This window comes from Eublepharis macularius, chromosome 13, assembly GCF_028583425.1.
Source record: "Eublepharis macularius isolate TG4126 chromosome 13, MPM_Emac_v1.0, whole genome shotgun sequence".
In the NCBI taxonomy this organism is placed as follows: domain Eukaryota; kingdom Metazoa; phylum Chordata; class Lepidosauria; order Squamata; family Eublepharidae; genus Eublepharis; species Eublepharis macularius.
In genome coordinates, this window is record NC_072802.1 from 68,173,249 (window position 1) to 68,190,994 (window position 17,746).

The following is a 17,746-nucleotide window of genomic DNA, read 5'->3' on the forward strand; positions in this document are numbered from 1 at the left end:
TAATAATAATAATAATAATAATAATAATAATAATAATAATAATAATAATAATAATAATAATAATACCACTTGATTTATATCCCGCCCTTCAAGATGACTTAATAACCACCCAGAGCGGTTTACAAAGTATGTCACTATTATCCCCACAACAAAACACCCTGTGAGGTGGGTGGGGCTGAGAGAGTTCTGAGAGAGCTGTGACTCATCCAAGGTCACCCAGCTGGCTTCAAGCGGAGGAGTGGGGAATCAAACCCGGCTCTCCAGATTAGAGTCCTGCCGCTCTTAACCTCTACACCAAACTGGCTCTGTGTGCAGAGTAGATGTTTTGCTACTGAGCCAGAGCACAACCTCTGGGTAGTTCCTAACGGCTAGATTTCAGGTCCACGCGTCATGATCCACCAAGGATCAGTGGTCTTGCCTGTTAGTATGCTGTGCCCGCGGTGTTTACAATCCACTGACTTCATAAGCCATTCCTTCACTGGCTTTGTGTTGGGATTTTAGCAAGTGTCCTATGTTCAGTCATGAAAGAGTTAAATTGTTGTTCTCTTTGTTCAGTCAGATACCTAGTTAGCATAGGACCACTTAGGTCTGCCAGTGAAAAGGGAAGTATTATGCATAACAAAGAGATCTAGGATTCACCATTGGATAACTGGCTTATGGGGGGGGGGGGCAATTAACTTCCAACATACATTAGGGGTTTATTGCTGTTTGTTCAGTCTTAGAGCTAAGCTACAAGAGATGAAATACAAGAGGACATGCACGTGAAGGGAATTGCAATGTTAGCTGGGAAGCTGAGTTTTAAAAGAGATCGGAAGGCTTTTTCAATTTCCACTCTCTTCAGAGCCAGCAAAGATCGCTCCTCAGAGGGTTTGCTAATTTCCTCTTTGCCTCCCAAAGGCTCTGTCAGTTTCCCCTTCTAGGAGGCAAAGAGGAAACAAACGAACACTGCGCTGAGGAGCAATCTTTGCTGGCTCTGTAAAGAGGGGAAATTGACAGTTTAAAACTCAGCTTCCCGGCTAACATTGCGTTTCCCTTCACGTGAGCGTCCTCATGTAATTCGTCTCTTGTAGTTTAGTTCTCCGTCTTCGTTCATGTTTTAGTTAAGTCTTTGTTCACTTTACAGCTAAGTTCAGGATGTGAGAGTCTAGCCACCAAGATGTGGCAATTAGCTATTCTTTATTTTCTTTCCAAATGTACCCTTTTGTCTTAATATGTAGTAAAGCATTTTTTTAAGAGCTAAAACACTGAAGTCTGTCTTCTTATATTCTACTGCACATTAATTCCTCTCTGCTAATTAAGTCCAACACTTTGCCTCACTCCCTCACCCCACCCCACCGCTAATCTTCAACTCTTCATGTCTTCTGATCAAAGTTGGCAACTTTTGATCTAGTTTTGCCGAGCATCTTCCATCAGGGTCTGCTGTGTCAGAAAATAGTGCGGTTCACACAGTTCTTGCTACTGCCTTCTCAGGTCTCCAGAGCCTGTTAAAGCGCCTGCTTCCGACAACTGCATAGAGCCCATCTCTCCACCAGATGGAATGGGAGAGCCCGATCCACTGCGGAGTTCCACATACCCCATCCTGTATCGAGAAGAGGAACAGCTGGACCAGAGGTGATAAGGAAGAGGCAGGGAAAGCTCTGCAACGGGGTTGTGCCGGGGGAGGGGGGGGTGTTGATAACTTCATTTCTGTGGACTATTCCCCCCACACACACACACACCCCTCCACTCCATATTATGGACAGAGTAACCTAATGAGGTAGTGATTTCGCCCAGCAAAGCACAGCTCGTTTGTTTGGCAATCCTTTTGTGCGCGTGTTTATAATGCTGGCAATTTCAGCTGGGGGCAGGGAGGGATTGGCCAAACAGCATATGTTGCGCACTGCTTTACTCTTCCTGGATCATTTTACTCTGCATCTCCTAGTAAAGAGTGGGAGGACTGAATCTGATGAGCGAGGCATCTTTGGGGGGGCATGACAACAGTTTTCTTCCCAGGCATACCTGTTGTAATTCCTTGGATTCTGGCTTATGCAAGTTAGACTGTGCATAAATAAGCAGGGGTCTGCATCTGACCCAAGAAGGCATGTTTGATCCATATACCTTTATTTATTTATTTATTCCATATTTATATCCTGCCGTCCCCGCAAGTGGGCTCAGGGCAGCTAACACCATTTAAAACAGCGACATCTTGTATTGTGAAGCAACAACATCAGGAAGACTTACAATATTTTGCATGCATAATGTGGTGGACAGTTTTTCACGGGGGGGGGTTAAATTTCCTCCCCCCCACCACCCGCAGGCCGGCGGAGGCCCAACCTTAGCCATGAGCCTGGCGGAACAACTCTGTCTTGCAGGCCCGGCAGAAAGACAATAACTCCCGCCGGGCCCTGGTCTCAGTAGACAGAGCGTTCCGCCAGGTAGGAGCCAGGACCGAGAAAGCCCTGGATCTCAACGTGGCCAGGCGGGCCTCTTCGGGACCAAGGACCACTAATAGCTTCCACACATGCACCCTTGACAAGATCTTATCATGCCTAGTGAGTTTGGGAGGTTTGACCAGTTCCTGTTTTGCAGAGAGTGAGAGACCCCCCAGGCTACTCCTTCCACAGTCAGGGCTCGTCAGAGGGGGCACGTCAACATCGCCCCCCTACCCCAGTTCAGCCGCAGTACGAGGCCAGTGTTAGAGCTCTCACTCCGCTTCTTCTCTTTTGCATTATCTGGACAGATTCTTCTTTCTTCTCCCTTCCCTCAAACTTAGTTCGTTGGGTGAGAAGCCTTGATGGTTTTGTGTGCGCACCAAGCACACAAATATTCCTGCGGCCAACTTGAAGGGCGCTACCAAGGTGGCAGAAGGCCTGTGGGATGCAGTACGAGAGTGCCTCTTTGTCACTGCCCACTCATTTGCTCTGTCCATCTGCATCCAATCCCCAGAGGCAGAAAATGAGGAAGTAAGCTGTGATGGGAGCAAAGAGGACAGCAGCAGAAATTGCAAAAAAACCAAACAAAACCCAGCCCCCTAGGACCTCCAGAAGTTAGCAGAGGGCTTTCCGCTGAAGGACAAGCCTTGATGGTACCTTCCCATGCTGGCCCCCCCTTGAGGCTGGGTGCCTGAGTCTTCTCCATCCCTAAGGCCAGAGACTGGCGATCGGGTCCATCTAGCCAGAGGGTGACGGTGTCAGTTTTGACCCACAGCTGCAGCCTGATGGCCTTTCAACCCTGCAGGATGGGCTCCAAATCCCCCGGGAACAACGTGCAGCCCCCGGCCTTCTTCAGCAAACTGACCGAAAGCAATTCAGCCATGGTGAAATCCAAGAAGCAAGAAATGATCAAGAAGCTGAACACAAACAACAGGAGCGAGGCGGAGTACAGTAAGCACTTCCTAAGCTTTGGAGTTTCCTTCCCGTAACTGGCCACGGGAGCTAAAAGCAATTGAGACGCAGAGGCCCTTGCAAGGGGGGCTCTGCATGAGTCGGTTTTGTGTAGTGACTCCAGCTGGCAGCTGGCTGGTCGGAACCTTCCCTGAGATGTGGCCCAGCTCTGCAGTGCTAATCGCCGTGGATGCCTCACTTTCAAGAGGCTATCCATCTGGTCGAATGGATAAGCCCAGAATTTAATTTAGCCCTGCTGCAATTAAAGCAGTTGCTATTAATTCAATCTATTCCCCTCTCAGGAAAAAAAAAAATTGTGTAGGACAAGGGCGAGAAGCGACTTCCTTCCGGAGAGCTCTGTTCTCAGGCCTGTGACTTCTTGCTTCTATTTTTTTTTTGGAGGGGTAGAAATGGGTAATGCCCCACCTCTTATGCATAGTCCTGTTATTTTAAGGACAGCAAGAATTCCATAAGCTTAAAAGAGCAAGAATGGGGGGCCTGGGAATGCTGTTCTCCATGAACTTCTCCGGTTGGAATTAATCAGAGTTTTGCAGGAGGGCAGTTAATGTTTGTAGTACATAATCAGCCATACTGAAAAGCTACTCGGATCTAAGGGTTTCTCCATCATTCTCCTCCCCGTCCCTTTTTGTCTCCAGATATTGGACAACCCGGAACCGAGATTTTCAACATGCCAGCCATTACTGGAACAGGTAACTTGCAGTGTGTTAAACCCCCCATTCAGGATTTTCTAAGCTGAGTAGAGTTCCCTCTGATAATTAGGTATTCTCTATGTGGTGGTTGAGCAGTGGGGGCTGATAACCTTGTTACTAGGCAGGGTGAAGTTAAGATTAAACTCCAGCCCCACTGCTGAGCTGTGACGTCTGAGAACTGCCAAGATAACAACATGAGCTTTCCTGCTTCTTTAAACGTGTACGGGCTGGGTTGTCAAGGAACGGCCAAGCCAGCCATGTGGGAAATGCGGTGATCGGATGACGGAGGGAGTGGGAGAAACATAGGAAGTCAGAACGTTGTTGCTTTTTTTTTTTTTAAGTATTGCTCTCCCTTTCGATTTGTTTTTGAATTTTGTCCCTCTTGCCCTGGGGGTGACTGGAAAGCAGCTGACCTGGTGTACCTCCTACGATCTTTGTGCGCTGCTGCACCATAACTGCATGGCTTCTGATGACTCACAATTGCAATACGAAACAAAACACAAAACAAAAAACCCACACTACGCTGTTTCCTTGTCCTTTCTCCCATTACGAATCTCTCTGTTCCCATAGCAGTGGGATCAGGCGGGGCAGGGGGCTGTGTGGACTATGAGGAAGGCAGGGTAGAAGGAACGGTTCCTGAGGGAGGATGCGAAAGGCAGCGGGTTCCTTGGCAAGTAAGATAACTCTAATTTCTCCCAAGAGCCTCCCACTATAAGATAATGAAATTAACTTAAAATGGGGACGAAGGAACCGAAACTATCCAGGCTATAGAAGCTCCTGCCATGAAAATGTAGCTCTTCTTTTCACTGTTCTTTCTACCCTGTACTGAGATTATCTTTGATAGTAAGGAGCTCGTACAGAAGGGTAAAGTACCCTGGAGTGAGATCTTCCTTGGCCATCTGTTCCATCCCGCCACCTATGGGGATGGATGGATGTGTTGGCCTTACAGTTCAGGCCTTTTCTAGTTGCAGCTGGACGGTATGAGCTGTCACCCCCTCATGGCACCTGGACGTTTTCAGCAAAGCTTATTTCTGGTTAACTGTATTTAGGGATGCAGGAATTATTTGCTGCCAGGAAGCAAATAACTTCTCTGCTGATCTACAGCCATTTGTTCCCTGAGTGTTTATTGCCCTGTAAACTTGTGCTGTGACAAAGAGCATCAATTATGGGCGGTACTGCTCGCTCTACCATTTAATTGTCTGTCTGACCTATAGCTAGCGCAGTCCAGAAGAGAAATGTCCAAATGGGAAGGGTTTGGACATTTGCAATTCCTCCATACTGAGCCATTGCGTGGAGGAAATCTTGTCTGTCCCCAGTCACACTTACAGAAATGGCTCCCTTCCAGTAATTCATGTGAGCATAAAGACAGTCCCCCAGCCCTCCCAGCTCACACAAAATGCCACTAGGAAACACAACCTGTAGTGCATCTCTTACAATTCCTCTGTGGGGGCGATATATCCCCGAGGATGCTCCTTATAGGAGGATTTTGGATGTCTGACCCCGTGTCAACCACTGCAGTGCGACTGCTTCCCAAAACCGCCTTGCTAGGAAGCGCCTGAAGCCGCCACCTCCTGCCCTTCAGCCTTGGGGAAGAAACTGCATGCTTGTGACGGATGTGTGATTGTGTGTGTGACAGAGAGTGAGCGAGAGAGATGTGTAGCTGTGTGAGCATCATTCCAGAAACAAAAAAAACCACGAGTCGTTTTTGTTTCCCTTTGGCTTCCCTGCACACCTTTGGGGCAGGGTCAAGGAATTGCATATGCTGCAGAGTTTTTGGAAACGGAGGCAGTTGTGACAGAGTCTGTTGCATTGCAAGAATGTGCTGACTGTTTGTTTCTTCCCTCCTCCTCCCTTGTTGCCTTTCCTCTTCCCCAATCCATCCACTCTTTCCCCTTATTTGGCTTCCCCTACCCAACCCCCCTTTCTCCTTCCCCTCCTGCATCTCCCAGGGTTAATCAGTTGTAGGAGCCAGTCGGTCCAGGAAAATTCCAGTACCAACATGGGGTTGGAGGCAATTATTAGGAAGGCCCTAATGGGTAAATATGACGAGCAGTGGGACGAGCACTCTCCTCTCAGTGCCAATGCTTTTAACCCTCTGAATGCCAGTGCAAGCTTGCCCGCTGCTCTGCCTGTAACCGCTGCTGACGGACGGATTGACGACGTGCGCTCCTTGCCAGGTCTGCAGCCTTTGCCCACCTTTCCCCCCCACCACCACCTTTTTTTCCTGCTTCAATAATAACTTCCTTGTCATTTCGATGGTTCTGTGTTCCTTCTGCCCACTTTCACTTTAAGCCTTTGAGTATTTACTTGTTCATTTGTGTTTAATTATGCTGATTAATCCCTATTCTTTTGGGGAGGGTTGTTTTTTTACATGCTTTTTAATTCAGTAAGCTGCAGGTGCTCTTATGCTTCCTCTAAAACACTGACAGCCGTGCTGTTCTTTCCCCTTTTTTCTTTCTTTTTTGTTTTGTTTTAATTTATCCGTTCCTTTCTGCATTGTAAAGATGTTTGGTAGTTCAAAACATGAGGATAAGCCCTAAGGTGTTGTTCTGCAACTATAGCAGCGCTCATACCAGCCAAATAGCACTTCCCAAGGCGAGATGGGCAGTTTTTGCCAATTCTCCCCTCCCACTGCAGACCCCACCCCTCACCCCCACGTGTTCCTAAGGGTCCTTTGACACACACACACACACACAGGGACACCATTGATGGGTGGGTGCAGTGGGCTGCAGCAAGGAGGCAGCGTACTGGCAGTAATTAGAATGGAACCCATTTGAAAGAAAAGGTCAAAACTTTTTCCTCTTTAAGTTACAGTTGGACAAAGGTTAAGATTGAGGAAATATATTGGTCCCTCATTGAGAGAGGGGGCTAGGAGTGTGGCTGAATACACCAGGGTGGGGGGTTGCTGTCGAGTCACAGCCAACTCACAGCAACCCTGTGAGGTTTTCTAGGCAAGAGACATTCAGAGGTGGTTTGCCACGTTAGCCTGTTGCAGCAAAAACAAGCAAGAGTCTTAAAGACTAGAACGCTTTTATTGAAGAAGAAACATTTGTCCACTGGAGACTGCTTAGGCGCATAGGAAGTGGACTGTAGTCCACAAAAGCTTATGTTACGATGAATGTGTTAATCTTTGAGGGGCTACAAGACTCCGTCTTGTTTTTACTTGATGGTGAACATCAGGGGTCATTTCGTAGAAAAAGAGCTGGAGGAACTCATTAGCATGCCTCATTAGCATATGCCACACAAAGTGTGTCATTAGCATGGCTGATTTGCATATGCCACACCCCCTGACATCACCTATCCTGGCAGTTTTGGACCCAATCCTGGCCATTCAGGGCTGAAATTGGGCCCAAAATGGCAAAAAGGGGCTGAAAATGGCCGGAAAAGGGGCACAAAATGGTCAGGATTGGGCCGCTGCTGAGTGGAAGAGTGATCCACCACCCGTCAGAGGCCCAATCCGGGCCATTTCGGCCCCAATCCAGGCTGAAACAGGCCCAAAATGGCCGAGTCGGGTGGGCGGGGCCACCTGACATGACCTCTTTGGGGAACTGCCGGAACTGCGTTCCGGCGTGTTCCCCCTCGAAATGAGCCCTGGTGAACATGATCCTATTGTCGTTTGTTTATTTTGCCTCCTGCCTGTTGCCATCCCAGGGCGAAAGAGAGGCAGAATGAAGAGAGGGGAGCTTCCCTCCTGTATATGCCAGCCATACTTCCTTCCCCAGCGCAGTTAAGGATGTCTGCCTGCATGGAAACGACTTCCTTCTGCACATGTGTCAATGTTTAGATCAGGAGCTGTTGGCCTAAGTCAACAGAACACCCAGAGGCCAACCCAGGCAGACCATCCACCTGCATCGCTTTGCTTTGAGTGGCGCACGTGTGCTTCATGGTGCCGTTAAGGATGCGCAGACAAACACACGTTGCACTGGAACCATTTGCAGTTTGGGTGGCCTGCTCTTGGATGTTCTTAGAGCCAAAACACACGTTAAGAAAAACCTAGGTTCAGCACGTGTTCTCTTACCTCAAGGTTTGCCGGGATCTGTAGGAGTCCTGGAAGCTTAAAGATCTGTAGGGGTCCTGGAAGCTTAAAGTCCTGGAAGCTTAAAGGATCTGTAAGCGTCCTGGAAGCTTAAAGGCGTCCTGGAAGCTTAAAGCTTAAAATACAGGCGCTTGTATTTCCCTTCCCCTTCCTGCTGCTCTGTAAATGCTAAACTTTAAGCTTCCAGGACGCCTACAGATCCCAGCAAACCTTGAGGTAAGAGAACACGTGCTGAACCTGGGCATTTCTTCTCGTGTGTTTTGGCTCTTAGCCCTGGAGAATGCAGACCCTCCGGTAGCTGCGGTTCTTCCCACTTCATCAGACAGGGAACAGCAGGTCAGAGATTCGGCCGGCCTGGGGGTCGTCCCGCAGGTCCGCAGCGCCCTTCCCCTTGGATCACGCACTGTCCAGCCCCACTTAAAGGGAGCTCGTTTTCATAAAGAGGGATGCGATTTGTTTTTATAGTCCATTTTAGGAGCAAAGTGCTTTGCAGCATTTCTTCTTGCTCCAGCTCCAAGAGGGATGGGTCATTATTATTCCCATTGCAAGCGTAGAGCCTGAGGCTGTGATCGCAACTCGCCCACAAGCTGCCTGTCAAATCCATTGCCAGGGCAGGGTGGGATGTCTGCCCGCATCGTCCAGCTTCCTAAACGTCCCCCTGCTGCCTGCTAAGCCTTACTGTTTTTCTGTTCTGGTGCTGATGTAGCCCCCTCAGGTTGCCAACCTCATGTGGGGCGTGGAGATCTCCTGGAATTATATCTCATCTCCAGATGGCAGAGACGAGTTCCCCTGGAGAAAATGGCTACTTTGGAGGGTGGGGTCCGTGGCATTATACCCTGCTGAGATCCCAGCCCTTTGTAAACCCATACCTCCCCTGGCTGCACCCAAAAATCTCCAGGCATTTTCCATCGTAGAGTTGGCAACCGCACGCCATGCCCACCACCCCAGTCTTTGCCGTTTCTAGACATCTGTACTGCAATGGTAGTTTCAAAGAATTCTTTTCCCCTTGCCTCAGGAGGAGGGAAGCCAAAGATTGCTGCCAGAGCCAACAGTCGTAAGGCCAAGTCTCCCGGGCCAGGCCTGTCCTCCGCAGAGAGGCCACCGTCTGCCTCATCTGTGCATTCCGAAGGAGACTGTAACAGGAGGACGCCTCTCACCAACCGCGTCTGGGAGGACAGGCCGTCATCTGCAGGTAACGTGCCATGGGGGGGAGCGCACACACACACGGTTTCTGTCACCATCTATAACTGGCCACCTTGCCCCACAGATTATCTAGGCTGAGTGGATGGGGCAATATACGCATGGCTGTTTTTAGAAATTTATGTTGTTACTGATGTTTATAATCGGGTCATTTTGTAGAAAAAGAGCTGGAGGAACTCATTAGCATAACTCATTAGCATGTGCCACGCCCCTTGACATCACGGGAAGTGTATCATTGGCATAACTGATTAGCATATGCTACACCCCCTGACGTCGCCTATCCTGGCTGTTTTGGACCCAATCCTGGCCATTCAGGGCTGAAATTGGGTCGAAAATAGCAAAAAGGGGCTGAAAATGGCCGAAAAGGGGCCCAAAATGATTAACATCGGGCTGCTGCTGAGCGGGAGAGCGATCCAGCACCCGTCAGAGGCCTGATCCGGGCCATTTCAGCCCCAATCCAGGCCAAAATGGGCCCAAGATGGCCAAGAGTCAGGTGGGCGGAGCCACCTGACATGTGACCTCTTTGGGGAACTGCTGGAACTGTGTTCCTGCACGTTCCCCCTCAAAATGAGCCCTGTTTATAATGCTGCTAAATTTTATTCTGTTTTATCGTACATTTTTAAATGCTGTGATCTGCTCTGAGCCTGCTTGTGGGGAGAGTGGAATAAAAATTAAATAAATAAGTAAATAAGTAAATAACTGCCTTGCACTCATTTGGTTGTGCGGGTTTCTAGGTCTGCACAGCTGCCAGACCCTGGTCTGCTAGTTCACCAACCTCTAAACTAATTCCAATCATTAAACATCATTTCAGAGGAGTTTTTGTGCCGCCTCCCACTTTAGACACTGGACACACAGGCTCTATGGGTTTCTTTCTGTTTCTTAATTCATCCCTCCAAAGAACTAGTCAAAGTAAAGTTCTCCAGCCTTTTTGGATCAGGCTTGCTATCAGTGTTTAATGCAGTGTTACATATGCAATGATACACTTTGGGTTCCCCCCAACACACACACACACACACGTTCACTGCATCATTTAATCTTCAGTATAGCTCATACATCTAAGATGAAGGTTTGTGGCACTGCCCTCTAGAGGCAGGTGAGACCATGAGTAAGGCTGTCAATGTGATGCTCTAACCACGGCAGTGATTCTGAAAGAAAAGGGCCCTTTTCACACTGCTTACCTTCACTCGCAACAACGCGGAACATCGCGCTAAAAACGCGGAACATCGCGTTTTCTCGTGCGATCTTCCGTGTTTTTAGCGCGATCTTCTGCGTCGTTGTGAGTGTAAGCAGTGTGAAAAGGGCCAAGGTGTGTTTGTTAGGCCTGTGGGTGCAGAAAATGAAAGTCTGACGGATTGCAAGCAAAGTATGTTTTCCGTTAGCCGTTTCCCCCGTATATCACAGGCATGTGACATTTGTATTGGCCAACTCTTTTTTAAAAAAAATTTAGAATTTTATTTGAAAAGAAAAATACAAATAGCTATTCAAAGTGCATAGAAAGATTCTCAATCTGAACTACAACAAAAAAGTATATTCAAAATATGTGGCAGCACAACTAACTTATGTGGCAACACACTGTGACACTGAGAGATCTCTGTCTTTTGGTGCTGCGCCTCTGAAGATGCCAGCCACAGCTGCTGGCGAAACGTCAGGAACTACAATGCCAAGACCACGGCTGTACAGCCCGGAAAATCCACAACAACCATTGTTCTCTGGCCGTGAAAGCCTTCGACAATATAACTTACAGAATGTTTCTCCTCTCCCTCCCCTTAATTACTTATACCTAAAATTTCGTATCAATAATCTTTAATCAGTCATATTTTATACTCAACATTTTTAAAGTCTTTGTATTATAAATAGTACTGGCCGACTCCTGACTGTATTTTTTCCTCCTGTTCCAACACAGGCTCGACACCGTTTCCGTATAATCCACTAACGATGAGGCTCCCGACCGGCGTAGTGACGGCTCCTCCTGCCTCCGTTCCCCAAGGCAACTCCAACAGCCAACATCATGGATGGGAGGAGGAGCCCAAGCCACTGCTTGTCTCACAGTATGAAACTCTATCGGACAGTGAATGAAAGGGAGAGAAAACGAGACGGGAAACCCAGCGACAACGAACACATCGATTGGGTGGCTGTTGAGCTAACCATGGCGTGGGGACTTCGGCTGGTGCAGGCCATGGCTGGGCTAGGCCAAGTACAGGAGCAGCACTGTTCCAGTCAGTTATTAATTTGTGTCACACCTAGGAGGAGGAAAGGGGGGAGCCGTTGAGATCCTCTTCAATCTAAAGCCTTAAAGGGGGGGGGGGGAAGCAAACAGAACCCATCCCGGTTCTCTCTCTCCCCATTTGGGGCTGTCACCATGAGCCGTTGCGGCAAGAACAAGGGAGGGCAGCTTGTCAGACTCTCGAAGCTTCCCCGCCGGAACGCAGCCGGTCACTGAATCTCACTTAACTCACACTCAGGGGATTCTGCCTGCTGCCGCCAGGTCCGTCCTTCAGCCAGATGAGGAAGTCCAGTGAGAGAGGCTGGTGTGTTCTGCTTGCGAAGCCCCCGGTGTATGCTTTCTGCATATGCCCAACACGTTTCCGGCACATCATTTCAGTGTGCGCTTTCTGTTGCCTGTTATCCAATACTTGAAATAGGATTCAAGCGCCCCTTCCTTAGTTCTTGTGTTGTCGTCGTGAGGGCTGCGCCAGTGGAATTGTGTGATGGGAACACAATTAATGCAGAGTGGCCCTCTCGTGCGAAGTGTTGGTTTCTCCTCCTCCTCACAGTTAAATAAGAGGCGACCCTCTTCCTTGCATGCACCCAGACAAACAAAGCAGTGATCTTGCTTGAATGTTGAATAAATAAAAATCTGAGAATGATGGTTTGAATGCAAGGAGGAGGGGATAGGTGGGCAATGAGGTTGGAGGACAAAAAAAATTTTTTCCTTTGAAGAAGGGAATTCTGGGTATGAATTGTAATCAGAAAGGATGCCCCTGTTTGTAGTGTATTGGCTACAGCTGTGGGGAGGCGGTTGTTTTAAGTGCGTTGTTTCTCGAAACGGCAGTGTGTATATGGTCTACAGGGTATATTTTTGATACCTTTGGCAAATGACGCCAGATGTTTTGCGCAAGGAAGGACTTTAAAACAGTGTTATATGCTGCTTTTCGGTCTCCACTCCTGTACAAAGAGAGGTTCTATGTTCGTTGCAAGCTTTGATGAGTTTGTTCATTGTAAGAAAATTGTTAAGAAGTAACAATGTCCCAACAAAATAGTTCTGTTATTCAATAGAATGTATTAACTTGGGGGTTTTTGGTTGGTTGGTTTTTTTTTTAAAAAAAAATGTGAGTCACACAACTGCAGGGCTCTTATTGCAAATGCTTCCCCTTAGGAACACTCCTGTGTGGAGATGACAACAATTCTCAGCTGAGCTTGTCTCTTTTGGGAGGCTTGCAAAGAAATGTTAAATGTGTTTTTCGGAAGCCTGTGGAGGGTCCCCCCCCCCCCCGATTCATTAAATGGTGATGTCACATGAGCATGGATACTATTCAAAGAATAACATTCTTTCCCCCTCGTATTTGCTTGTTTTTCTCCCCATGCTGGAACATAGAAAGGGTGGTTATAAAATAGTATTAAAATGTTTTGTGTTAATGTACAATAGAGAGAAAGACCTGGACAGTAGTTTGTGTGCTGGAACAGTCCGGAGAGAGACTTTTTGTCACTCTTTAACTTGACACAGCATCTGGGAAGTGGTAATGTCACACATTGCTGGTATTGTGTTGTGTGTGCATGGTGTTCGTTTCTACTTCTACTTTGAAAGCAAAAACCTCTGCCTTCCCAGCTTTTTTTTCTTTCTTTTTACATGCACTCTCTCTAGATTTTTTATTTTTGTTTTTACAGCAGAATGGTTGCATGTTGCAGTATTGAAACACAACACGCACACCCAATGGTTTGAAGGACTTTAAACGCCTCCCCCACAAGCACTTGCTTGTTCGAGTGCTTGTGAAAATGTGATGCTTCTCTCTTTGAATAGCCTCTGTGAGAACATTTTCCATTTCCATCGTTACACCATAATGATTATATTACACATCATTGCAACTAGTCTTTGAGACCCCTGCCGCAGCAGGATCTGGCAATTCTGCACTTCCATTTTTGTGCCCTGCAAAATCATGGAGGTTTTGAACAGGCAACGGGCAACGATACGAGAACTTCAGGCCAGAACTTCAATCAGTACAGATCTGCCAATCAGAGTGGGTGTTCCATAGCAGCGTGTGATAAACTTTTCCAAGTGACTGCTTCCTCTTTCCAGATCAGAATGTTTAGGCATAGCCATCGCTTAAAATGTCTAGCTTCCCCCCAAAGGAGAAAGAAATAAAATGTGCACCTCCCCAAAAGCTGAGGTTCTGCTAATAGAACATCCCCCTTGCTTAGCTTTTCTGAAATGAAGATTTAGGAAGCCTGATTGGAAAAGGAAATGTCAGGTCCTTGAGTGCTTTAGCAAGTTAGGAGCGCCTGCTGTTCAACAAGGGTGAACGGAGTAGAAAGAGAGGGCTTCTGTGGCGGGGAAGGAGCCATTGAGGGTTCAGCTTATGGCAAACACACTAGTTACAAATAGTAAAGAAAAGATCACGCCCAGTTCTTCATCCCACACCTGACATGACTATATCAATTCCTTTTGAAAATCCTGCTGAAATTCAGGAAGCCAAAGTTTAAGTCCACCCCAGAAAATGGCCTGAACTTCCTTACTTTGTAAGAGATTCTAGGACAGCAAGCCAAGGGCTTTGGTCACATGGTGTGCTAATGGACCAACCACTGGCCAATCTAGTTGCCCATCTCGCATCTAGAGGGCTGCCCGATGACACTGAACTTTCTTACGGGACTGGGAAACAAGTCCCCGCGACATCATGCATACACTTTCCCCTTTGCCACGTATTGCGCTCCATGCTGTCTGCAAATAATGAAACCAAGTACTCCTTTGCCTGCATCTCATCTGTGCTTGCTTTAAACAGCATGGCCTGAACCAAACGGAGGTTGTGTTGCAGAAGACACCTCCACCAAACTTTCACTAGTAACTTGTGTGGACATGGTTTTTGGGCCACTGCTTACTCAACTGTTTTCTCGTTTTGTATATCCCACTTTTGAGAAAGAAAGTGATAAGTCGTATAACTAAATGGAAATAGCCTCGTTTGCTTAGACTATTCCGTTTAGAATGGCGGACACGCAGCCTTCTGCAGCATGTCCAATCTTCATGTGTGAGAGAGAGCATGCACTCTAAAGTTTAGCCAGCTGGGACGGTTTGTGCCCCTAGACCGTTGCAAGAATCAACAGTTTATCTTCGTGAAACCCTCAAACCTATTCCAGGGTCAAAATGGCCGTTGGCGTCACTAAGACGAGGAAGGGAACTCTCCTTGCTGACGTGACCTTGCCTCTGATGGAGTCTGTACAGCTTGAGGTGGAGAGTTGGAAATGAGCTGGGATTTGACCCCATGTCAGCAATGCCGCAGAGAATTCAGTGTAACTGTCCCTCTTGGCCCTTGAAAGCCACCTCCCTCTGCCGTCTCTTCATTTAGATCAAATGAATCAACACAAATCAGCCCAGTTTACCCTCCAGTAGGGAACAAAAATTAAGGCCAATGTAGATTTGAAATTGTAATATGCAAAATAAGATCGTTCACTTCGTGTTTACTTCCTGTTTTCATCTTTTACTTTGTCAGATCCACATTGGCAATATTCAAGTCACTGCCAAAATTATCTGTGAACTTCCCTCTCCTATGTCACCGCTAGGCACTGTTGTTGTTTTTTACTTCCCCATTTGTAGATATCAGAATGCAGGTTAGCATTCTGTCCAAAGCTACAGAATTTAGAGCAGCTTTATAGATAATATTTTTAACCTACGCAAAGATAATCTTTGTGTCTTGAAGGTGCATGCTATTCTATATGCTGTCAGAGAATTGATTTTGCCACAGGTGCACAGGTGAGGAAGCTTGTGTATACGGGACGGCTGCCTGGTTTGTGAGCTTTGAGGGCAAAATGAACTCTTTGAGATGCGCTGCAGTGCTGTCCACTTCTTCTTGTACTCCTCAGAGTATCTCGTAGGAAAATCATCAACAGAAGGAAGGAGTCCGAGGTCCTTCACCTGTAACCATGGTCAGCCTAGTCCTTGGGAAGCTCCGCTGGCCCAAACCACGGGCCTCATTTCAAAAATGTAGTGCGTAAGACCTGTGTTTTTCTGGCTTCCCATTCATGGCACCGTTGCCTTGTCCACAGCAGTGATGTGAACCATTTGCACTGATCTGATGAGATTTGCTCACAGGTGACGAGATTATTTTGCAGTTGTCGGACTTTGTCGAAATGGTGCTGCCTCGCTCTGCCTTCCCTTGACCAACGAATGGCTTTAACAATTTGGAATGCAGCAGAACATGGCTTGTAGGAGAGGTCACATGTACATTCCAGAAAGGGATCCAGGAATGGCCCCCTCCTTTTTACCAAAAGGTTATTCCCAGGTTGCCAGACATTGTACATTCTCTACATGTTTGTATGTGTGTATATATATTTATATATACTCTTGGGTTCTGTGTATACATATTACTCCATTTGTGTGTGCATGTATAAGAAGTACATATACACACGCATTTTCTTTGTGCCTAAATGAGTGGCCCGGCACATAGCCTGCGGTTTGTGTCTGCCTACAAGCCAGAGCTTGATAAAATCAAACTCACAACGGTTCAACCAAAGGCAGATGAGTGTTGCCTCCCCCCCCATTGACTGTTAGCTCCACATAAGGTGAGCGCCAAGCACTGTGTGTTTAGCTTCAGAGGAAAGCCCTCCCTCTTCACAACTGTCTGCATAATTTGTGTCTGTTCTAGTGACATACAAATCTCTCTACTGTGCTATGGTTCTTTTTTTTTTATTAATTGTGCAATCAAAAAAAAAAGGAAGTTGTGTTAAACTATTAAAGTTTGAAGTGTTACCAACTTTGTAATTTGTACAAACACATAAAAACAAAAAAAAATAATAAAAGGACAATTTTATTGTTTGAACTGTACAAGGGGACTGGGGGGAGGGAAGAAATCTCTATCTTTTGTACAACCAAATTGTGCATAGCTGTTTCAAAGCAAGTTGTATGATAGAACGGACTGTACATAGAGACTGCTGAGTTGTAAATATTTATGCCGCTTGCTCAAAAGGGTTGTTTTTTTTTTTTGTTCTTCTACTGAAAGTGAAGTTTTTGTTCACTGTTGTTAATTTTCTTTCTTTCTTTTTTGCTCTACATGCCCACTAAGCAAGCATTTGTGGGGTTGCAGTGTCAGAGCACTGCCTTACTGTTTAAATAAAAAAAGAGAGAGGGGAAACGCTTCTTGCTAGCAACATGGGGCTCTCTTCTGATTCTTGTGTGTGGTGTTAAAATGGCTGCTAGTTTAAGGGGATGCGCTGGAGCAATGTGTCCCATTGCGAGTGGCACTCACTGCTGGATGCAAATTTATTACTTGAAACATTGGAGAAAAATGACTCTCCATGCAGTTAACTGCTTGGAAATGAAGGGGGGAGATGAGCCCCCTGACCCAAATCTTCGTGCCCTGATTGACAGAGAAGGGTCCTGCTAAGAAAATCCTTTTGCCTTGAAGTCGAACCTGGGAATTTCTGCCTGCAGTGCCCTGTCCTCCAGCCCGGAACCACAAACTCTCCGAAACATAGCCAGCACCTGTATTTCTGATCCCTTTCTGGCACTTCCTTGGGAAGACGGGAGTGTGCTTTGTTTCCTTGGTTTGCAGCAAATAGCCGATTACTCAGAAGTGGCTGTTGCCCAGTTAAAATTATAATCTTAGTCAATTGTACGCATTTGAAGTTGATTTACGTTTCCTACAAGTAAGGAGAGATTGTTCTGAAGCGAATAAAAAGAACCCTACTTCGGTTTTTAGGTGACACATGTGCACAGCTGGCTTTATAATGAAGCAAAATGAGGTGGGGGCTTTGGACAGGGGATCTTGGGGTTCAGCGGCTGCTATCACGTTCCCTCCCCTCTCCAGCCCTGACATTATTGCTTCCATTGATTCAGGAGGAGGTGGGATGCGAATGCTCCTTCCCATCTCGGGTGTCTTTAAACACAGCAAACTATTCATGCCCAGTGTATGGCTTCCTGAGCACTTGGGAAGGCCTTTTGGGCTTTCCATGCTGTATCTGAACAAGAAGGAGGGTGGAGTGTTCTGGCTCCTGGGTGGCAGAAGCGGCAGCAAGAGGCGGATTCAGGCGGCACTCTGTCAGGCCACCACTGCATATGTGTGTTGTGAGCAGGCATCACACTGCTCACATTGCCTGTGCCAGGGAAGGGGTGAGGGATGGGCTTTTCAAAGGCGGTTCTTGCTTTTTGCAGGTTGGGTAAGTACTTGTGGGGGCTGGGATGATAAATTCTGCCGCCTGATTAATCAGAACTTTTCTTAGTTTGAATAAAATGT

At 47.0% G+C, this 17,746-nt stretch overlaps 1 protein-coding gene across 10 annotated transcripts in view; it reads left to right on the forward strand.

Moving 5' to 3' along the window:
* NCOR2 (nuclear receptor corepressor 2) overlaps window positions 1-16,653 on the forward strand; it is a 386,637-nt gene extending 369,984 nt beyond the window's left edge. For 8 of the 10 annotated variants that reach the window (XM_054996722.1, XM_054996725.1, XM_054996726.1 and 5 more), the window contains 6 exons: window positions 1,471-1,611; window positions 3,217-3,362; window positions 4,019-4,072; window positions 6,022-6,249; window positions 9,124-9,300; window positions 11,212-16,653. In XM_054996722.1, coding sequence (XP_054852697.1) covers window positions 1,471-1,611; window positions 3,217-3,362; window positions 4,019-4,072; window positions 6,022-6,249; window positions 9,124-9,300; window positions 11,212-11,384 — 919 coding nt within the window. In that variant the 3' untranslated portion in view covers window positions 11,385-16,653. Of the gene's footprint in view, window positions 1-1,470; window positions 1,612-3,186; window positions 3,363-4,018; window positions 4,073-6,021; window positions 6,250-9,123; window positions 9,301-11,211 lie in introns of all 10 variants that reach the window. The other 2 variants (XM_054996728.1, XM_054996729.1) reach the window with 2 other exon arrangements.
* The last annotated feature ends 1,093 nt before the right edge of the window (window positions 16,654-17,746 follow it).